This window comes from Ambystoma mexicanum, chromosome 4q, assembly GCF_040938575.1.
Source record: "Ambystoma mexicanum isolate Mex_15411 chromosome 4q, UKY_AmexF1_1, whole genome shotgun sequence".
Taxonomy (NCBI): Eukaryota; Metazoa; Chordata; class Amphibia; order Caudata; family Ambystomatidae; genus Ambystoma; species Ambystoma mexicanum.
Genome location: NC_090928.1, coordinates 268,178,854 through 268,203,502, shown reverse-complemented (window position 1 = coordinate 268,203,502; position 24,649 = coordinate 268,178,854). Strand labels below are relative to the sequence as shown.

At 42.7% G+C, this 24,649-nt stretch overlaps 1 protein-coding gene across 2 annotated transcripts in view; it reads right to left on the bottom strand.

The window, feature by feature from the left end:
• The window catches only part of LOC138467662 (centromere protein J-like), a 714,848-nt gene that overhangs the window by 124,838 nt on the left and 565,361 nt on the right, over nt 1-24,649 (bottom strand). For both annotated transcript variants that reach the window (XM_069607842.1, XM_069607843.1), the window contains one exon: nt 1,341-1,445. In XM_069607842.1, coding sequence (XP_069463943.1) covers nt 1,341-1,445 — 105 coding nt within the window. The remainder of the gene's footprint in view (nt 1-1,340; nt 1,446-24,649) is intronic.

The window sequence follows — 24,649 nt, the reverse complement described above, 5'->3', positions numbered from 1 at the left end:
TGAACATTTGAAGCCCTGGCAGGAGAGTATACCATGCAAATATAAGTGTGTGAATACAAGAAGCCCTGACAGGAGAGTATACCAGGCAAATACAAGTGTGTGAATAAAAGAAGCCCTGGCAGGAGAGTATACCAGGCAATTGCAAGTGTGTGGATACAAGAAGCCCTAAGAAGGAATATCAAGACTGTGTTCACCAAAGAAGGTGCTAAAATCCCGTTAGAAAAGGAACCCATGAATTCTGAAAGAAATAGAAGTACAAAGTTAAACAGCTGTGTTCATAACTGTGAGCTTGTGGGCCAAGAACCCCACAAGGAACCTTTGTGTTGAAGGAGTAAAACATTGTCAGAAAGGGATACCAGGACCCCTGAAAGACATAGAAGTATAGCGATGAACATCTGTGTGCATAACAGTGAGCTTGTGGGCCAAGAACCCCACAAGGAACTTTTGTGTTGGAAAGGAATCCAGGGGAATGGAATCCTCTTTTGGAACAAGGACCTTTTATCCTTCAGGAACATTTCTGTTGAAGATAAATCCAGCTCTGTGTATAACAGTGAGTCTGTGGGAAAAGAACCCCACAAGGAACCTTTGTGTTGGAAGGGAATCCCGGGAAAAGGAATCATTCTCTTGGACAAGGACCTTTCATTTTTTGAGAGCTTTTCATTGTTGAAGAGAGATCCAGGGGAAGGCAACCACTCTCTTAAACAAAGACTCTTTGTCCTTAGAGAACTTTTTGTGTTTGAACTATTTATTATTCCTTTGCACACTCTATTTCTTAAAAAAGCATCCAAGGTTAAAAACATTTCCCTTTTCACCTTATAGTTTTGTTTATACTGTGAGGGTCAGAATAGAACTTTTGGACACAAGGACAGTTTTGATTTAGACATCCTGACACAGACGGATCCTTAGTTTGGGTTTAGGTACAGAAATTCCTCTTAGATCAGGGTCAGAGAGACCTTTCCCAGCCCTCTTATTTTCAATAAAAGTCTTTAACCAAAACCATGGCTAACTTGTGTCTGAGTTTTATTCCTGATTCCTCACAAATTCCCGACGTTAATGTCATATGTACTAAATCTGATAGAAATAAATGCACGATTGAAAGCATGCGTTTTTCCTTCGTGATCCGAATAGCTCACTGAATAAGTCTTACATTCTTAGAATCTGACAGTTTGAACTAAAATGAATAAAGTGATGTTGTGGTTAGAAACACATGGTGGAGGTTGTTACATTGAGAACTTTGAGATTTTAGACAGGCAAACAAAATAATATAAGTACATAACAGTATCTTGCAGAATCAGTATGGTTGTACCTCTTCCATAACATATCTAGAATAACCATCTCACCTTGCCATCAGGGTACTGTGTTTCTTCATGGATGTCTTCTTCACTGCTCCTATTTTCCACATAAACTGAAGCTCTTCTAGATAATATTGTCTTGCGTGGGGCGTTCTGCTGAAACAATGTTATACGGGTGATACAGTGATCTGCTTCTATAGTAACATTATGCTTGCTATCATTAATTGAAAAAAACAACCTTTGAATTCCCTCCAAATACCACTACCCGTATTCCACTGCTTGTATCATCCAGCCAAATACCTCAGCCCTCCCTAGCTCGTCTAGTGAAGAATAGTGCAAGTCAATGAGAAGTTCTGTAGTTCTGTTCCATGTTTATGTACATGCAAAGGACAGGAAGGCGATAGGAGCACAGGGAGGAGTTAGGCAAGGTAAAGTTGGATGGAAAATAAAGAAGATGTATGCAAAGTTATACAAAGTCTGTGTCTTTATTGCTACAGACATAGCAGTGCTGTGGTGCAGCACTTATTAACACAACACTGGTCATGAAGAGGTGAAGAGCGCTGCATGTCACGAGTCGGGAAACATCATTACAGCTTCACTTGCTGTGCTCTTCTCTGCAGAGCTTCTGATGAGCCCGTGAGTGCACGGCAGGGGACAGATTCCCTGGCTGCCTATGCACCCTGCTGCCACCGTGTGGCCAAAGTAAGCACTGCGATGGTTAAGAAAGAACCATAAGCCTTCCAGTTGCTGGCACATACTGTCTCCAATATATTTGCAGTGACTGGACACTGTAGAGATACCTCCAGCGTGGTGGACAATCTGCCATGTCGGATGAAAATACTTCCTCAGCCACTCACACCATGTCTTCGTATCCACATCCCAGTCAACCGGCCAGTGCACATGACACCATACCATTGGGGGCGTTATCACCTTTTGACATTACTGTTTCCAGTAATTTGGGGACTATGTGGGCCAGATGGATTAAAGACTTAAAGGTATATCTGGATATGATGGGGCTGCGTGATGACAGACACATGCGGGTCATTGTAATGCACTCTGTAGGGCCCACAGTGCGTGATGTAATATATAATATGCCAGCGGAGGCCACAAATACATTCATAGGTCTGATAGACTGTCTAAACACACAGTTCGCCCTGCACAGAAACATTGATTATGAAAGACATGCTTCACACGACCATGCAGGCATAAGGTGAAAGACTAGATCATTTTGTAATGAGACTGAGAATGAGAATAACACATTGCGATTTCGACAACCATTCCAATTAGGAGGCCGTCTGCTCGCAAATCTTCCACAAAAGTTCTTGCAAAATAACAGGTAATTGGAAGAAATACTGATGCTGGCATTCACGTCCATGGCCATAGATTTGCAAGCCAATGTGATGGATACAATTAGAATATTGCAATCAACTCCTGTGCCCATATTCCAGGTACATGTAATGCCAAAGCCTGAGAACGTTCAAAAATGAACATCCTACAGATGTGGATATGATTTCCTGCATGAAGGAATATGCCCTGCCATAGAAAATAAGTGTGACTCATGTGGTTGAGAAAATCACTTTCAATCAGTCTGCTTGTTCTAAAAATTTCGAAGCCACATAAATACAGGGATCACAAAGAACTCCGTCACATCACACAGCAAGGAGATTACCCGAACAAAGGAATCTCTCGCCTCAAAGACATCGGAGAATGACAGACCGGCACAGATGTTCCCCTTCTCGTCGTAAACAAATATGAAATCACCATGGACACCAGTCCAGCTGGCATTAGTGCCATCCTGGTGCAACACAAATCTGACTCATCATCCCCCCTTCACATAGTATCCTATGCCAGGCATAGCCTAACACCGGCTGAGTGTGCATACTCGCAAGCTGAAAAAGAGGGTCTGGCGGTGGTATGGGTATGTAAACATTACCATTTATTCTTATATGGGAAAATGCTCACTATTGTCACGACCACCAAGCTCTCATGACCATTTATGTTAAACACAATGCCAAGATGCCCACACAGATACCAGGTGTGGCCTGAAACACCAGGGATATCAATTTGATATCATTCATAGCCAGGCAAGTATAACAATCCAGCTAATTTCTTGTTGAGACATCCTCTACCAGATACATAGGGCCTCCTTCCGAGTGCGGCGGTAAGGGGTTAACGGCACCGGTAAGGATGCCGGTGCCGTTAACCCCCTACCGCCGCATTCCGAGGTCCCTTAGCGGGTCCCACTAAGGCCGGCCGGATTTACCAGCCGCCCTTAGCGGGAGCCGCTAAGGGACCAAGGAGCTAATAACGGGCCCGCTACTGGCGGGCCCGTTATTAGCTCCTTCCCCATTCCCATTGAGCACTATGGCGGCTCGAATAGGAATGGGTAATGGTTTTCGGAATGGGGATTTACCGGGTCCGCAAAGGTCGGAATGTCCCGGTAAGTCCCCATTCCAACACCACAGACTCGGACATGGGTTTGGAGGCAGCCATGGTGCTTTTAGCACCATGGCTGCCTCCAAACTCGTAATGACCCCCATAGTGTGCCAGGAAATCGAAGGCTGATCAATACATTAACTATTCAGTGCATAATGCATTGCCCAAGGCTGTATCGGTGGACACTGTTGTAGTGGAAACATCCCAGGATTAATCAGTATACAAAATAAAACAATGTGTTATGTCCAACAGGTGGCGCATGCCGGTCCGAACAGAAAGGGAAATGTCTGAAGAAGAGTCCAAAGTGCTCCATACTTTTTCTCGTATCAAGGATGAACTGTGCATCTCCACACAGGGTTTGATTCTCAAGGAGAATAGGATTAGCATTCCCACCTCATTGCATGGAAAGATCATTGAGTTATCGGATACAAGTCATAGGGGGATAGTGTTGACAAAGAGATTACTATGACAGAAGGTGTGGTTCTACAAAATGGATTAAAAGATAGAGGATCTACTGGAGAAGTGCACCGTTTGTAAGTCTGTAGTGCCCAGCATATTCCCCAAAACATTACAAATGGTGATCCTAACCACAAAGTTATGCAAATAGGTAGCGGTTGACCTATTCGTACTGTTTCCAAATGGTAAATATATTCTGATAGCAATGGATGAGATGTTGCAGTATCAAATGTTATCTTCTACAAGAGCACAGTCGTGATTCCAGCAATGGATAAAATGTTTGCTGCCTATGGAGTACCCAAAATTGTGAAGTCACATTGTTCGCTGAATATCTAGGGTTTCACCACAAGAAGATCACACCATTGTGACATCAGGCCAATGGTATGGGGAAGCGATTCAAGGCAAACCTCAAAAGGACAGTGCAAGTATGCCACATCACAAGGATTGTTTTTTCAAGCTCTTTTCAATTAAGTAAGAGACTACCGAAACACCCCTCACAGTACTACAGGTGTCTGCCTCAATCATGATGTTCGCTCCAGAATATCTCATGCAGTTGGTGAACGAAGGGGGGATGAGGTGTCAGAAATGCTATGACAAGCTGATGAGACTAAACATGTGTTTAATTATAACCTTCTGGCAGTGAGAATCGTAAATGGATCAATGGTTTCGGCTGAACAACAGAGGCACTCTGTCACAAGGAATGCATTGTTTTTCAAGAAACTAACATCTGATGATCCTGTTACAGATGAACAGTCGATAGATCAAGAGTCAGAGGGTAGTGAACCTGATTTCATGGACGGGGATGTTGACACTGCAAGATAGCAGCGAAGGAGTCCAAAATGAAGTGTGCATGAGATGGAGACCATCACAAAGAACAGTAAGGAAACCAGTACGCTGAATGGAGGAAATCGACTAAATATGTATTTGTGTGCACATATTAATTTCAGTAAGGGTGGGATGTAGTATCCTGTCCCATGTCTATGTCAATGCAGTGGGCAGGAAGGAGATAGGTATATATTGAGGAGTTAGGCAGAGAATAGTTGGACGGAAAATAAAGAAGACGTATGTAAAGTTATACCGAGTCTGTGCCACTATTGCTACAGATATATAAGTGCTGTAGTCCAGCACTTACTGTGAAACGTTCTGTGGCAAAAGAGATGAATTAGGACGAAGGCTGAGTTCTTTTATAAGGTTACAGAACTGTGAGGTGGCCAGCAATATACATCATGTATACAGTGTGGGTATTTCATTTCTTATAATAAATGGTCCCACCATCAATCCCTTCAATGTGTGCTCCTTTGATCGCTCTGGTGCAAGAGATCTTTCAGTTGTTGATATGTGGAATAAAAGTGGAATCTGATGGTTAAAACCCACTATTATGCAGCTTTCATGTTGCAAAACACATTTTAAGCAGTTGAATAGCATGTAAACAATGCAGGCTTTGTGTTTTAAAATAAGTGGTAATAGAATGCTGGTCCTCCTGGCAGCTCACCAAATAAACATACTATAATAAACATCTCCTTAGTAACTAATGACTGTTAATTATCACTGAAAGTTATTCAAGAGAAAGGAATCCTGGGGGTGCACATCGTGAAACCTGACAATGAGGAAGGAGGAGAAGGAAGAAGAAGAAGAAGAAGAAGAAGAAGAAGAAGAAGAAGAAGAAGAAGAAGAAGAAGAAGAAGAAGAAGAAGAAGAAGAAGAAGAAGAAGAAGAAGAAGAGTTTTCCTGCATGTGGAATTCTGCTCTGTGTCAGTTCTATACAGAGAAATACTGATGTCACTTACAACGGCACTATAAGACGTTGTAAATGTTGAGTACTGACCTCATTGTTTTATCACATGTGAGTAGTAGTGTCACAAGTAGATTTCAGCAATAAAATGGCACACAGATTTTTTATACAAATACTAGCTGTACCACCCGAGGTTGCCAGGGTATGCACATGGGGGCCTGCAGCAGCCTTGTGTATGTTTAATTGTGTCATAACGTCCTATTTTAGAAAAATCGGCAAACTCTCAAAATCGCCTATACTGATAGCACAGGGCCAGACCCCACTCCACCCCTTGTGCAGGGCGAATGGGTAGGGTTGGTCAAAATTCACTATTACCAGTGCACCTCAGACTTGTATGTCGACCTTGTATCCTATCTTCCCATTTTTGGAATAGTCGCAAAATCGACAATCTTCCAAATCGTCTATACTGATAGCACAGGGTCAGACGCTGCTCTACCAATGTGCAAGGCGAATGGGTAGGGTTGGTCAAATTTCACTATCACCAGTCACCCCAGACTGGTATACAGACTGTGAGCCACAATTTCAGCCCACCAACTGTTATGGGGCTGCAACAACCCCGAACATACAAACACACTTTCCCAAATATATATATATATATATATATATATATATATATATATATATATATATATATAGATTGCAGGGTTTTTTCTCTTACAGAGACACATTTGAAAATGCGCCTTTTGAAGGTATGAAAAAGCTACATGTTTGGTATGTACTAACAGTAAGAAATGTTCTGAACTATATCAACCACATTTCTACCGAGGTATCATAATTCAAGCTGTCCCTGTGCTGTGATTCACAATGAGTTAGGCCTAACCACTCTACAGGCTAAGGTTCAATGGAATAAACTAATTGTTTAGAAAAACAATCCTAGAGGAGTGTCCTCCACAATTTGTAGTACTTAAGAGCAGAGAGAAGGGTGGAAATGAATGGGCTCTTAAGCAATGGAAATAGAATTGTGAAAATGACCTCTTAAACTTGGATATATCTATGGAAACCTTTTGTAGAGACCCAATGTTAGTTAAGAGGATAATGTGGGCAGATGATTGGAGAATTACAGAGGAGAAAAGAGCAGCGTCAAGAACTCATACTCTATCAAGAAGTAACATTGGACATTTAAATGTGACCAGAAGATATCTAAGGAGATTTCCCAATAACAAGCTGCGGAACATATTGATGAGGTTTAGATTTAACCTATTGCATAACCAAACGACACTCAGGAAATATGATAAACGAGAATCAGACAAATGTCGATTATGTGGTATACAGATTGAAACATTAAAACATCTAAGCCTATTCTGCTCCAAGCTGAAGGATTTAAGATCAATTCACCTCCTTTGGGAAATATACAAGAAAGCAGAACTAGATGCTGAAAAATTGTGGGAATTGATGTATGGAGCAGAAGATCAAAGAGTCAACTATGCCACAGTGAACTTCTTAGAAGCCACCTTGAAAAAACTGACAGAGAACCATTGAGATTAAAAGGAAAAGAAAAATAAGAGAATTAAAGGAGAGCTGCCGTAGAGAAAGGAAGAAAACGCTAAAATGGGAAATTTAAAGGGGAATTATCTGTTTTTTAGTGGGGAGTTGGGAAGGAGGGAAATGTGTTAAGAAATGTGAACATGTTTGTAATAAACTAAAAGCACAAAATAAAAAATGAAAAAAATGTATTTAAGCTCTAATAGCTAAAATGCAACAAAAATAACAGTTACAAGGAATGGAGGACTGTTGCATGCCACACACAGCGCAGGGGGACGTGTATTTTGTAATATCTGACAGTGTTTGAGACATGTTGTCTTCCCTTCAACGAAGCACAATTAGGCTATATGGGTTCAGTGGCAGTGAAAAAACAGGTCTAATTTCCTATAGAATTCATGACGTGCTTTTCAGTATCCTTATGGCCCACCTAAAGCCCACCTAAACATGGGCCTAAGCAAGCCTAGTTTTACAGTGTCTCTTTTTCTATTGTAAGTATCTTTTTGTGAAACAAAAATCAATTAAATCTTTTTGGCAAAAATTTACATTGAATAATTTAAGCTTTTTCAAAAACAAAATGCAAAATTAAGTTATAAAAATGTGGGAGTAAGTGCACTCCCCAAAGTGGATACAAATAAAATATTTGGATTGATTACATGGGCTATCTAGTTGACTACATACAGTCTGACAGTCTTTTTCTCTTTAAGGTTTTCCTGAGTGAATGCGGCCCATATGTTTTATTTAGTTATTTACATACAGTGAATTAGCTTAAAGTAAACCTTCCATGGAATAGGTATTGAAAAGAAACAAAATCAGAGTCACAACAAGCATTAGGATTCAAAAAGGCACAAATCCTAAACATCAAAAACAATTGATAAAAGAAACAAACAAAACATCCAATTATAACAATAAATATAAACAGACTTCATATGCAATGTTAATACATGGGTAAATATAGTATATCAGATCATTTCCAGTTGATCAATTTCAATTGATTTAGGTATCTGCTCACCTCTAATGTTAGGATAACCAGAGTCCCTGAGTAGAGGAGATACGAAAAACCAAATGTGGCTAAGAAATTGGAACTGTGGGCAAACATTCAAAAGGGTAATATCCTGAGGTTATATGTGGATAGACAATGAAGCAGCACATGTTTAAGTGTGTCGATTTTACCAGAAAACCCACAGAATCTACAAGAACATGCCAGAAGTTCACTTTTTTCCATGACTTCCTAGGATCTCCTTAGTTGGAAGTAGAATACATCTAAATCTTAAAACATTGGTCCTCATTACGAGTCTGGCGGTAACTGAGGCGGTAAAAACGCCTGGTTACTGCTGGACTCCTTTTACCATTACACCTCCATGACTCCCGGAAATACCAGGGCATTACGACCCTGGTGTCCCGGGAATTCCGGAGGTGGAATTCGGTAAATCCTCATTCCCATTGAGTCCCCTAGGACTCAATGGGAATGAGGAAGTGGAAACACCGACACCATCTCGTGATGGTGCTGGTGTTTCCACATCCGCCTGCAGGTGGGCGGTGTTAAACCCGCCAGGTCAGACCTGGCGGGAACATCACCTCCCGCCTACAGGAGTCGGGATCGGGCGGTCCGGAATTAACAGTGGCGGCGGGTTTACCGCCACTGTTATTTCCGGACCGCCCGACCTGTAATGAGGCCCATTGTCTCTAAATGTTGCATTCAGAAATTTGTTTATACAGGGAGGGACTGCTACCAATTATTTTCCCTTTTAGCTAAATTGTCAGACTATAACTTGTGTCGGAATTGCGAGTAGCATACAAATCATTGAGCCAAAAAAACATTTTGCATCCATAGGATTATCAGCAAGAGCTTCTGGGGGATCCCTAAAGTCATTAGAAGATTTGTACATTTAGCTTTAGTAGCGTTAATTCCTAGTACGGACTGCTTCTCCACAAAGCAGCAAAGGTCCTCTAAGAGGGAGCCTATAGGGTAGCAGTGGGGTGGGGGTAAAAAGCTGTTTATATACCAGCAACATTTTCCACTGCTCCCGAACCTGTAAGGATAAAAGACCTGGCTCAAAACATATGACTTTAGCTGGCACAGAATTAGCTAGGGTAATACTTTCCTCCAGAGGAGACCCTCAAGTCTAAATAACATTGCCTCATCTACCATTTGTGATAGTTCAAGGCCATAAGTCATTGCCGGTACTACCTTTTCTTTATAGTGCATCATCACAGGAATAATGGAAAACCAGCCATATTTTGCATTAAGGTTTCTCTTCTGAAGACCAAGAGAAGTGATTTTGTGTTGAAGTTTTGTGTAAATTACCTTATTGCTATGTTTGGTAGAAATAGAATAACGCAAGTAAGCTTGTCTACAATTTCCAATTTATGATTGTTAATCTTCCAAGATTATCCAAGGGGATGACAAGAAGTAGAAATTCAAATGATTTTAGATTTTCTCAATGATGAAAGGAACCAATTAGATGCTGGTGGCCATTCTTAGTGTAGTCAAAGAGATTTGCATCATCCACATATGCTAACTAACTGAGTCATAAGTAAGTGACCCAATCGTGGTGGAACAAAGGATGCCTTCTCTTAGGCCCCACCCATATCCGAGACATGGAGGTTAAATAGACATGATGCAAGCATGCAACCCTTGCTTAGTCCTCTACATGTCTCCATCTTGGTGGTAAAATAACATAACAGGCCTTATTTTTAAAGCGCACATTCACCTCCGAAGGGGCATCTTGACACTAATAACAGATGTTTATTGTTACCCAACTTTAATAATTTTATCAACCTCAGAAGGATGAAGGGCTGAGTGGACCTGCTGGGATTCGAACCTGTGACCTTGAGGTCAAACACAGGCCCCTGTAGTGGATTCATTAGTCCACAGAGTCATAGATCTGGCTATAAAACTTGGCTGGTATGAAGGACTGAGGCAGCAGCAGTGAAATCAATACAAGCTCCAAAGATTGAAGGGGCGTCTTTTTGCCTATTCATTTAATGAAGTATCAGATTTCTTGCGAAAGCCTGTCTGATATTTCTGTAATCTATCCTTTTCCAGGGCCCATGACTCAGTTTTTTCAGCACAACGGATGCAAATAGTTTGCTACTCGCATCCAACAGGGCTCTAGGTTTGTAGGGACAATATGTGAAGTCAAAGGTTTAATAAGGGATTTTAAGATACCTTAAAATAACACAGTCAATGCTGAGGCCCACATTGATGGAGATCCTTTTAGAATGATTTTAGATAATCCATCGGGGCCAGGAGGTCATGAGTTACTTGATTTACAAATTAAGTTTTCAATTTCAGTAGAGGCAAAGAGGTGCCAGCTTGCTGAAGTCCACCCATCTATGGGGAATCGATTGGGTACAAGTTGTGCATAAAGTTCAGTTTAGTATTGCAACTACACACTGTTTGAAAATAGGTTTTAATTGGTAAATAAAATAAAGCATATGTTCCCTAATTAAAGCCAACAAATCCATACCTTGCTTTTTTTAAATAATAATCAACAGAGGTTTGTTTTCTTTCTTTAGCAGGTGAGGCCTGTAGCTAATGAGGCAGTTTTTGTAAGCCTGACTCTGATGCAATGACCTCTGCCCTGCAGGAGTACAAGGATGAGTAGTGGCTAAACGGCCAACTCAGCCCGCACACTTCTACAAAAGAAGAGTGATCCCAATTATAAAGGTGAAACAGGTACAATTAATACCTCATTCACTGTTCGTACGAACATGGGCCGGGAGCAGGTTGTATTATCAAGAGGGGAGTGAATGTGAAACAGTAGCACCCTAAACAGCAAAGTACAACAGTCCAAAATAAAGGAATGTCCAATCAAGTTTCTATCAAAATATTTATACTTTATGTTATGTTATGTTATATAAACCTGATAAAGCGTACATACACCCAAAGGCATCTTGGCGCTAGTTACAGAAGGGGAATACAATAAAAAAACGGCCAACAACCACAATAAGCGGGCCTAGAACAAAGTGGTTTTCAGCAGCCGACGGAAGGTAAGATGGTCTTCAGTTGCACGAAGAGCAGTAGGCAGCTTATTCCAGGCTGTAGCAGCTGCAACTGAAAAGGCACGGCCTCCCATACGTGACAACCGATAGCAAAAAACAATGAGAAGACACGCAGATTGAGAGCGCAGCAAACGGGAAGGAGTATAATGAACAAATTTAGCTTGGAGATACTCAGCACCCACGCCATAAAAGGCACGGTGCATCAGACAGAGCGAATTGAACAAGATCCGGCTGGCCACAGGAAGCCAGTGAAGTTTCTTGAGCAGAGCAGAAATGTGGGATCCAAAAGGAGGACGAAATATAGAACGAACTGCAGCATTTAGCAGTAGTTGAAGTCTTTGGATGAGATAGCGAGGCTGCGCCAAATAAAGAGAGCTGCAATAGTCGAGAGTGCTGAGGACAAAAGCTGCCACTACAGGATCCTGGCATTCAGCAGGGAAAAAAAACAGGACTTTCCACAGAATGCAGAGTTTAAAGTGCCCAGCACTACACACGCTAGCCACCTGGTTGTCAAGGGACAAAGAGGCAGAGATCTTAACGCCGAGGTTGCGGACCAATTGAACCGGAAGAGGAAGAGGGCCAAGGCTCGGTGGCCAGAATTGCGGGGTCCAAAAAAGAAGGGGGGACGAAGTACCCACGACCAGGACCTCGGTCTTACTGCCATTCATTTTTAGCCAATTGGTCATCATCCAATGCCCCAGATACTCCAAACAGTTCCTGAGTCGTGCAGCAGTCTCAGCTTGAGTAAGATCCAGGCGGACAAGAATCTGAGAATCGTCCGCATAAGAGTAGTAACGGAAACCATGTGAATGAATAAGAAGCAGAAGAGATCTGATATAGATATTAAAAACAATAGGAGAAAGTGCAGAGCCCTGAGGAACTCCACAAAGAAGTGTAACCAACTTAGATCGGAAAGGGGGAAGAGAAATAGACTGTGAACAATCAGACAGAAACAACATGAACCAGTCAAGAACCTGGCCAGAAAGACCAGCATTGGAGAGGCTAGAGGGCAAGATGGAATGATCGACGATGTCGAAGGGGGCCAATAAATCCAAAAGTAGGACTGCTCCAACCCCACCGTTGTCCACCAAACACACCAGGTCATCAAGTACCGAGTTCAAGACAGATTCAGTGCCCCTGAACAGCAGGATTTAAAAACAAGGTATAACCATTGAGCACTTGCTCTTTTCTTAGCCATGTCTCTTGCATGGCAAACATTTCCGAAACTACAAGGTTGAAACTATCCTTTTGAAAAAGATGGAAAAACACCTTGTGTTCCATGAGGTTATATACATGTTTCTCTTAGTATCAATGCTGAGTTGTCCTCATCCGGTTTAGTCTGTAGCGCTCTTGCCAACCAACTCCAGTTGTTGGCATCCTTCTTTACCTCGATGACATCCTCTGGTAGTCGAATGTGCCTCTTTGTCTGAGACTCTTTTAAGCATATTATCTGCAAATGTGTACCTCTTTCTGCAATGGATTTCACCCCTGTCCCATGTTTTCCATATAGGGACTGGGTTGCCATTCGTTCTGTAGCAAATTAGATCTATTTGGAGACACCTCCTCTTTAACAATTGGTAACTTTCCCAATAACAAACGGTTCCGACCTGTTTGCTGCGGTTATTTATTATGGTCTTCAGAGGTTGTGGTGCTATTTCCTTTTGAACATTATTTTTCTTTGTTAGCGCCGTTCTCCTTTCTTCCAGCAGCATGAAGCCGCGAGAAAGTTGTAATACTGCTCCCGTCTGCCTCGTTGAAAGCATCTCTGCTCTTAGAGGTTGGGGTCATTTCACCATATAGGATGTATTTTGTACTTGGGGGGACGCTGGCAAATCTTGCATAGAATGTACTGAGACTGCCAGGAAGGATTTAGGCACTATTAACTGATGGCTACACTGACAGGTCACTGAGGCGGCTTCCTGTTGGCATTGTCATCTATAGCAGGGCTCTGATGCTGCAATACCATTTGTATTAGCGCAGTTCATTTTCTCCTCTTCTTTTTCTTTGACTCCACTTTGCTGGTGAGCTGATGCGGCTGCTGAACTTCCTTAAATGGAAAACTGAGATTCCTTAAGAATATGTTAGAGCTTCGATGGTAATTAGAATTTTTTTGTTTTTCAATTTCTTCGTTTTTGCTACTGCAGCCATTTTTGATCTTTTTTTCCTACATTGGTAGAAAATGAAATAGTTTACATGCTCATCTTGCTTGTTCTCACGTGGCACTGAGGGTACATTCTCTTCAGAGCCTCCTTGGATTACTGGCGATAGGTTCCTAGAATTTGTACCCATCGAGTCCATATTGGACTCTTGACTGGAGATCGCCACTTCTTGTTCAGAACTTTGCCGCCTTAGATGTTGTCACTGCTGCGGTGCCTGAGAAAGTATCCTTAGGAAGGAGGAAAGGGCTACAGACCTCCTGCTTCACAGATGGAGGCCTCTCCTGCTTGTTTCAGTTTAGTGCTGTTATAAAGCCCTCTATGAAGGCTAGTTTCGAATTTGTGTATATTATCATAGGTCTTTGTGCGCTCACATTTAGTTTTATGTTCTCATATAGTTTCATTAAAGAATTTGGCCCAGAACTTTATGTGGAAATGGTGGTTGCACCTAAAGGCGGATTCAACGTTTGCTCTGGTGTACGATGTGAGAATAGTGAAGTGAGGATAAAGAGGATTTACTGCTCCTAGCTTGGAGGCTAAAAACAAGATTCAGAGAATGTTCTCTTGAAGGGTCAGGCCCTGGCAACCCATCCCGGTTGTTAGCTAGTGCAGGTCTTGTTGCTAGGGGAGAGCATGCCAGTTTGTAGTGTTTTACAATTTCAGTATCTGGAATCTCCGATCCAGAGGGCTGCAAACGACCCCCCTAACAGAGAATCGGGAATGGCCACCGGCTCATCTGGTTATTTATTTGTAAATAATTACGTTGTTTTTTTTTTATTGATGGAGTTAACATCGAAAGGCTAAGCAGACGGTTGTGCCCCTCCACTTTTCTCAGGGATCTTGGAGTAGAAGACCTCACTACGAGTGGTGATGTCACTAAGATGCCTGAACTGGCTGACTCGCATTCATTCTCCTGTATCGGATGTAAGGCTGACGCATTCAAAACAGCAGTTTAACCTTTACTACGTAAGTCATAGTTGGGCATACTGCTTTGTAACAGCACAAGTGTACTACCTCTAGGTCATAAGGTGTGCAATGGTGTAGGTCTCACCTCCTCTGATTCCCTCTGATGAATGCAGAGGACTGCATCCTTCGCACGCTTCACACCTGGGGAGGTTTTTGATTCTTGTTGCTGTTGTCAAATTGTTCTTCTCCACAACACAGTTCTCAAGCCAAAGATTCTGCCGTATACATCTCCAATAGATCAAGGAGAGAATGGTGTATGTAAACTTTAGATATGTTTGGAATTGATACTATGATATTAGAAGAGAGTGGTCCGAAAGTTAAATCAAAAATCATTCCTGTAATGTGCAATTGCACATATGTGGAGATATTTGAAAATCTAGTTTCAGAAGATCTAAGGAAGTTGCAAGAGTCTAAGGTATATAGCCATCAGATGTATATGACAAAAGGGCATTGGAAGGCAACAAAGTCTTTAAAAATAGATGATTCCATAATATTTAAAACCATAGTTAAAATAGCTAATATATTGATTGCGGATTTGCAGGACTATAAAGATGAGGCTATGCAACAATTAAGGAACAAGGTTTGTTATTGGAAGTTGGAAGACAATCCCGTTAGTGAATTCAGGAAGAATTATGATTTAAGATTACACAAATCTAATATGATAAACTAAATCTAAGCACACATTGAAAAATACTGAGGAATGACACAGATTTAAGTAAACATATTGATCTGAATATAATATTGACAATTAGAAAATCTATGTCACTTAGAACAATGTTAGTGCTAGGTTTCTTCAAAGGGAAAAAGAGTACAGAGGGGCCTAGCTGCCTAACGTGAAAGCCTACTGGCTTTACCCATTGTTTGAAATGTAAGGCATGTCATTTTGGAATAAATATGACAGTGTACATCAATCCACAAACAAAGGTATTTTGCAGTTGAACAAATCCAAATGAGCCCACTTGGTGTAAACAGAGAGAAGGATCAGTGACAAAAAGAAGCTAAGTATATCATTGATCTAGACACTCAAAAAACAATGGGACATAATATTGATGAAGAAATGCATGTTTTCATTGGAGTGTAACTTTTGCTCAATACGTGGTACATATATGAAGATCAGTACGTTTTGCCTGCATGATGAGTATGTCTTATAATGAATACAAATATAGAACTATGGGTATATGTTGAGGCAGTTTGAGGTCTGGCAGGGCAGTTTGATGATTTTTTAATTATGATTTTTTATAATATGTTTATTGGAAGTTCTACCTGGTGGTTATTGTGCTATATGAGTGGAGAGTAGGAAAGTATCCATGGGATATTAAACAAGTTATGTAAGGAGAGGAGACACAATACATACATTGCATTTGGAAGTATGTTAACTACATATTATATAGGATATAAATACAGATATGGGAAGTCTCATTACGGTTAAGCCAGGAGCATTTTATTGACGCACACACAATTTATTTTGAGAGTTTGGCACTTTATTCAAGCATATGCACTTTAGGTTGCACGGCTTTGTACATTCAATTGAGCACACACTTTATATTGCATATTTTGCACAGAACTATATAAATATACCATACATTGTGATGTATACTTTAAGAAAACTGTGCTTGTATTACTTTAGTGACAGCAAAGAAAAATATACATAGACATATACATAGACATGTACTACAAGTAACTGTCTTCTGTTAATTTTGTAAATGTATCATGTTTATTTAATTATACATGCACTTTACAGCCATAATTTGGAGAATAATTAACCTTGAATAGGAACTGTGCTTATTATTAGCTAGAATGTGTTGTAAATTTTGTGATTTGTTACATGCACTATATATGACGTATGTGTGCATATTTAAAGAAACTAGAATATATATGACATCTTAGACTAGAACCGTGAGTAAATGTGGGATGTATATACACACTGGCCCTCATCAGGAGGTAGGAGGTAACCATGCCGCTTTTAGCGGCATGGTTGCCTCCTTACCGCAATCCGGGCCCGGGTCCCTCGAATGAGGATTTACCGGGCCATCGCAACCTTGGCAGACCCGGTAATTCCCCGTCCAAGGAACCCGGACCCGGTCCATCCCCATTTCCATTTGAGTCCCCATAGGGCTCAATGGGAATGGGGATGGAGCTAAACACGGGCCGTTAATGATGGGCCCGTTGTTAGCTCCCTGGTGTCCTTGCGGGACCCGGTATGGATGCCTGGTTTTTCCAGGCGCCCATTGCGGGTCCCGCGAGGAGACCTCGTGGTAGGGCAGAATGGGTTTACGGCACCGGCACCTTTACCGGTGCCGGTAAACCCATTCTGCCAACCTTATGATGAGGGCCACTGTCCACAATTTGATGAAATATATTTTCTCTCAAATGGACTAGTGATAAGAATTTTGTTATTGATTTTTATAGACTAGAAGGGTATGAGATTCTGTAAAGTGATATGTAGACAGACGCAATGCATGACACCCCACTCAAATATGGTAGTTGCCATGAAAAAAAACATGGAGGTCAGTGGTGTTTCGTCCATGAGTGAAGGGATGTAGACCCAATACCATCACCCATTATGAATGAGATAAAGGCAGTCTAGTGAAAGTGCTCCCAAGTGTTCTTGGACTGGCCGCTTCCTGTTGATAGTTTAAGTGCCCCAGCGTGCATGTCCAATGGCCCGTGCAATGTGTTTTGCTTCCTCTGGCCCATTGGGGATGAAGGATGGGGAACTGCATGGCTAAATGTATCTAGGGAGCACTGCTACACCTCCTTGTACATTTAAGCATCCCTGTCTGATGTTCAGGAAGCCCTCTTCCCCCCTGTGCATACCCTCAGGGACCAGGAAGTTCTCTCTGCTTCCTGGTTCCTATTTCATGCTTCATGGGAGCCAGAGGTCCATTGCAACAGGAAGTGTCCATATCGGGGCTGCAGGTAAGGATAAAATGTTTTATTTTGATATTTTATATGCTTGTGTGAATGCATGTGTAAATGACAGAAATTAATGAATGTGTATGAATGCATGCATGCATGCTTGGGACTGGGCCTGCCTCTGACTGTGAACCGGGGAGAGAAGAGGTTGTGGGGGTCGATAAGGGGTATACCATCCAGGACCTGGCATGTTTTAATCACCAACAAGAGTAAAGCAAACATGATAAATATTATTGTGTGGCAAGATTGGCCTATGTACGTGGACCAGTCTAGAAATATTTTCTTACTGTAGCATGGTATGTTTTAATGGGCATGAAGAGTAAAGCAAGCATGACAAGTGTTATGTGGCAAGACTGGTCTACTTTGGTAGTGTCAGTCTGCCCATGTATTCCGATTGTAGCATGCCATTTGTTACTTGGAATTAAGGGCAAAGCAAAGATAATAAGTGCTATTATGTGGAAAGATTGACATCTGCTGGTGGGACAGTGTGGATATATTTTATTACTTTGGCTGTGGTATGGCATGATGTAATAGGCAACAAGAGGAAAGCAAACATGATAAGTGTTATTAAGTGGCTAGACTGGTCTACTTTGGAGCACACAGTCAGAATATATTTTCTGACATGACAGTACAATGCGTGTTTGTACATGGCAAAGACTGCCCTACATTGTTGCAGCCATTATTGACATGTTTTCTATTTGTGGCATGACCCTTTTACTGTCAAAGTCAGCAGGAGTATGTTCCAATGTGGGGATACCTGCATATTTTGTAGAACCAGAATTATAGGTTTTCTTATGGTATCATTACTGACAATACGTGCAAAGCAAACATGAGCATGTTCTGATATGGGAATGCTGGCAGATATTGGTTCAGCTAGTACTGGTATACAGTGCAGGATTGGCCATAGGGGTGCATGGGTGGCGCCTCTCCCGGCCTCCTTAATTTTTAGGACGCTCCAGTTCCCCCTGAAAAAACTCAGAGAAGCAAAAAAAATGCTATTGCATTAAGGAGTGAGTGATCTTAACTCGCTCCATAATAATGCAAATGATGTATTTGCATTTGACAATATTCTAAAAACATTTCAATTGTTTGCAAATGGAAATACTAGTGGTGTCCCTTATGCCCTACACAGCACTCTACATTGGTAAAGGCAAACAAATAAAACACCCATGCTTTCACTAGTGAAAATCTTTGTGAAAGGCATTAGGGAGACCGCAGCTGACATCAGGCCCTTCAAGATCCCTCGGGGTAGCTCGAAAATCCGGTGCAGAAGGCATCCCGAAGGGATCATAACCCCTCCCTCTGCCTGTCTGTCTGTCTCAGGCAGGGGATGGGGTTAAGAGCTGACTGAACCTTCTGCCTGATAGAGGTATAGGCAGGAGGAAGGGACGTCATTTCACTAAAATGCCAGGGGCGGCGAAAGTGACATCACACGACCCTTGACCCCTGGGGACATAACAGGAAATTATGTAATTTGACCCCACCCCCAAGTGACATCACAGGAAGCGATGGCAAACAACCTTGAGATTTTTTAGATGCATCTAGCACCCGTGTTTCCAGGTGCTCTTATTTTAGCCAGAAATAAGAACCAAGGCACAGGGGGAGGAATGATTTGCCCACGATTACCCATTTGGGGAATGCCATTTTCCAGATTCGACGTGGGGTCTATATGTAAAACATACATAATGCAGCATTTCTAACAGGGTGACCGAAATCTGTAACGCAGTCTACAGCTAGTGTATGAAACATCTATAGATCAATGGACACAGATTTACATTTTATCTGTGGCATTGCTGTGTTAAGCAAGCCAAAAAAGCACTGCCCTGGGGAGGTGTGCGCTGCTGTTTACCAGGAGAAAAATGCTGCGCTAGCAAGGCCTGAAAATTAAATCATTGACTAGGATTTAGTATCAACAGAATTCCCTGGTTATAAATGTATATATGATTCAGCTACCACTAGGATAGAAAACACCTATTAGACTGGTCTGTGTTCACAGAGGGGAGTGCACCTGATAATGTTATCTTTGCTGGAGTATAATACCTGGGAAATTTCTTTTAATATACCCAAGACCCCCAAACCATAGTTTGTATTATCTAAGCTTAATACTGGGTGCCAGTGGACTTTAAAAAAACACAATTTAATGTAATATCATTCCTGCACACAAATTCACAGCACCACAAAGTTATTTAAAATTGAAAACACCCACGAGTTGCTTCTCACCCGGGGACACACTGGCAGAATTCAAGGCGCACACTGCACACTACCCCTTTTCCAGACTCAGTGGTGCCCAATGGCGTAGCACGACATTTGGCAGCTCCCCTGCGAGCCATGCTGTGGGTCCGCCCCCAAGCTCCTTAACAAAGCACAGGGCACGCCACACCACAGGCTGGTCCGTACCACCATGTGTACGGAATGTCCATGATGATTATGCCGCTGCAGGGGCATGTACTACTGCAAGTGAAAGAAGTAAATATGTTTTTCAATCAAAGCTTACATCTTTAATGTAACATAGAGAGAAGGGGGTGGTTCCTGGTCCACAAATATACCAGCCACCAATGGTGGCTTGTGAGTTGTTTTTATTAGAGGGTGTAAATATTTGCTACAAGTATGTTATTGCGACTGAGCATAGCGAGGGAGCCCGAACCAACGAAAATTAGTTGCTGAGGACTGGGGGGATTCTTCTCCCTCCCCAGAGTAAATGTTTTGAATAATGGGTTAAAATGGTGCATTGCAAAGCAAACTTTCTGGGAAAATTTGGGTAAAAGGCCAACAATGTGGGTAAAAGGCAAACAATCGTTTTTGTAGGGTGTAGGGTAAAGCATGAAAAAAAGTACAATAGATGAAAGTTACCAAAAGTGCACAGGGCATTTCCCAATGCATTATCATGCCGGTCCCTGCAATATATGCCAGTATAAAAAACATGTGTATGCTGGCTGTGCCCATACATTTCCATGCTGGATCCACCAACATATGTTAGTATTCCCATATAAGACCATACTTATGTTCGCTTTAAGAGGTTTTTCTATAGTATCATTACTGACACTGGACACAAAACTGGCTCTGCCAATATATGCCAGTACTCCTATGTAATTACATACTCCCGTTGGTTTGGCCATTAAACGTGACATGTCACAATAGGAAAACATGTCCAAACTGGTTCCAATATAAGCCAGTCTAGACCCATAAGAACACTTATCTTGCTTGATTCATCATAGATGCTCAGTTAATAAAATGTCATGCTACAGTGAAGAATATACAAGCCGCTACGCCAAAACATCAGTCTAGCGAGGTAACACTACTTATCATGCTTGCTTTTTTAAAGATGCTGAGTAATAAATCTCATGCCACAGTAAGCAATGGCTAGATTTACTGCACCAAAATGCCAGTGTAGCCAGGGAATGGCAGACATGAACTTGCCTTTGCCCAAAAATACCAGTAAAACATGCAAAGTCAATAAAGGATGTGGCAACAATGCTCCAGTGACCCCCAGTCTCCCAGGGCCTTAGACACACACGCATCCCCTTTCACCCACTGGTCACTCACCCATACATTTCCTCTTGCACTCACTCACACTGGATTCACCACAGAGGCACACACCAAACCCCACCCAGAACATTCAAACACACACTACCACATGGATGCTCATTCACCTACCAGTCACTCACTCACACCTTCTCTGACACGCACTCATTGCATTCTCTACACAGGCACATAACCACCCACCCACCCAGAACATTCAAAAACACACCATCACATTCATACTCATTCACCCACCCGTCACTCAATTATACACCTTTTCTTACCTCCCCCCAGTGCATTTTCTACTCATGCATCGCACACACCCCACCCACCCAGAACATTCAATAACACACCATCAAATTCATACTCATTCACCCACCAGTCACTCACACACACATTCTCTTACATCCACTCATTGCATTCTCTACACAGGCACACACCCATCCACTCATTGCATTCTCTGCACAGGCACACACCCACCCACCCAGAACATTAAAAAACAGACATCACATAACTTCTCATTCACCCACCAGCCACGCACACCTTCTATTACATCCACTCACTGCATTCTCTACACAGGCACACACCCAGCCACCCAGAACATTCAAAAACACACATTACATCACTTCTCATTCACCCACCTGTCACTCACACTTTCTCATCCATCCACTCATTGCATTCTCTACACAGGCACACACCTGCCCACCCGCCCACCCAGAACATTCAAAAACACACATCAGATCCATTCTCATTCACCCACCCATCACTCACACCTCCTCTTACATCCACTCATTGCATTCTCTACAACGGCACACACCCACACACCCACTCACCCAGAATATTCAAAAAGACACATCACATCACTTCTCATTCACCCACCAGTCACTCACACTTTCTCTTACATCCACTCATTACATTATCTGCGCACAGGCACACCCCCACCCAGAACTTTGAAAAACTCACATCACATCACTTCACATTCACCCATCAGTCACTAACACCTTCACTTACATCCACTCATTGCATTCTCTACACAGACACACACCAACGCACCCAGAACATCAACACACATCACATCACTTCTCATTCACCCACCATTCACATACATACATCTGACACGCACTTCACACATGCAAAACCTACATCATATTACAAAAAAAAGCCTTCTTACCATTTTCTTGCAGCTTCGGTCCGTCCTTCCAGGCCCCCTCCGCTCCTCTGTGCTGCTCACAAACAGGAACCAGGAAGTTGTGAGAGCTTCCTGTTTCCTGCATGTGAGCTGCAAGGAAGCAGATGGAGAAGGGGTTGGAGATGAAAGTAGCATGTGACATGTGCCACATGTGACGGTCAGCTTCAACACCTATTGAGTGCCTCCACGGCCCAGCCTTCACCCTGATGGGTGAAGACTGGCCAGGGACCAACCAGACCCGGTGTGGTGGGTCCCCCCACACCAAGGGAGGACCCGCTACTCCAGGAGAACCCATTTTCTGGGGACAAAAGAATGTTATTTTTTTTAAAGGCTTTTTTACGGTCGCATTTGCGACCCCTGGCGACCGCCAAATGATGTCCCTGGCAGGAGGAGGGGTGAAAGGTGTCTCCTGACCCTCTTCCACCAACATGATGATGTTGGAGGAAGAGGGAGAAAGCCCTAGAGAAGTTCACCGCCAAGGCCCGCTCAGTTAAGTTTTGAAAATAAATGTTATTTTGTATATGTTTGTAATTGTCTGTGTGTGAGGGAGATAGTGTATTTTTAAAGTGTGTGTATGTGAGTGACAGAGTATATTTGCGTGAATGAAGTTTTCCGGTGGGTATTGTGTGTGTGATTGAAAGAAGCTGTATGAGTGTGTGACTGCTTGTGTGAATGCTGTGACTGTGTATATGAGGGCCTGATTCTGATCACTGTGTAAAATGAGAAAAGTGTCATTTCGTGATGGAAGCTTGCAATTAGGCCCTGAATGTGTGTGAGTAAGTGGTCTGGTGGGTATCATGTGTATGATTGAGAGAGAGGCATTATAGGTGCGTGACTGCTTGTGTGCATGTGTCTAAATGAATGTGTGTGTATGCATGAGTAAAGTGTTCTACTTTGGTTCTTGTGAATGAGTCATTCACACAGCGTCTAGCATAACACTTACTCAGGCAGATGCACATATTCATATATACATGCACACAAGCAGTCACACCCCCAAACAACTTCTCTCGATCATTCTGTAATTTAGAGAAGCTGTATGGGGGTGTGTCTGCTTGTGTGAATGTGGATATTTGAGAGAGTGAAATGTTCAGGAGAATGCCATGTGTATGATTGAGAGATGCTGCATGGGTGCCTGACTGCTTGTGTGTATGTGTCTATATGAATGTGTGTATCGGCTTGAGTGAAGTGCTCTGCTTCATGCCGTGTTAATGAAACATTCATGTGAGTCTGTCTGTGTGCCCCCAAGTCTGTGTGCCCCTACTTGTCCCCGAGTCTGTCTGTGTGCCCCCACCAGCCCCTGAGTCTGTCTGTGTGCTCCCACCTGCCCCCGAGTCTGTCTGCGTGTCCCCACCTGCCCCCTGAATCCGTCTGTTAGCCATCTTGCCCTCCCCTTCCCCCTTTCACCTTTCAATTATCTTAGCACTTACTCTTATCACTGTCCCTTGACCTCTGATAATAGCTTGTTTGTCCCCCCTTTTCCTCCTTGTCTTCTCCTCCCACTACCTTGATCAGTCGCTGACCCTTTAAGATAGTCACTTGTTTTGTTCCGCTCCTCTTCCCTTCTCTCCTCGCAACCTACCTCCCCTCCTCCCTTTCCTCTTGTCATTCATGCACTGCAACAATTGTCGCCAGGCATAGTAATGTTACTGCTAGTATTGTCTCCTTTTTTTCCCTTCCTCTCCTCTCCCTTATTGTTCCATGCACTTGCACTATCTGTTATGATATGATAGTTTTTTTTCACATTCTGATTTGTTTCAAGGACCTGTAAGAATGTAAACTGTATTCTCCCATGTTCCCTCCCTCCTTGAAGTGCTTTGAAACATATTGGGCCTCATTACAACCCAGGTGGTAGGGGGTTAACGGCGCCTGTAGAGCTGCCGGCGTCGTTAACCCCCTACCGCCTCATTACGAGGTCTGCTTGCGGGACCCGCTAAGGATGCCAGATAAAACCAGGCGTCCTTAGCGGGACCCGCAATCAGACCAGGATGCTAACAACGGGCCCGTCATCAACGGGCCCGTTGTTAGCATCATCCCCATTCCCATTTGAGCCCCATAAATGGGAATGGGGATGTACCGGGTCCGGGTTCCTGGAATGGGGAAATGCGGGGCCCTCCGAGGTCGTAATGGCCCGGTATTTTCCCATTCCAGGAACCCGGACCCGGTATGGGGGTAGCCATGCCACTAAAAGCGGCATGGCTACCTCCATACTTGTAATGAGGCCCATTGTGTATAGGCGCTATACAAATAAACAATCAATCAATCAATCAACCAGAACACTAACCAGGCAGATACCCATATTCATACATACATGAATACAAGCAGTCGTGGCCCCATACAGTTTGTCTCAATCATTTGACGCTTAAGAGAAGCTGTAGGGGGGCTTGACTGCTTGTTTGCATGTGTATATGAACATGTGTATCTGTGTGAGTGACGTGTTCTG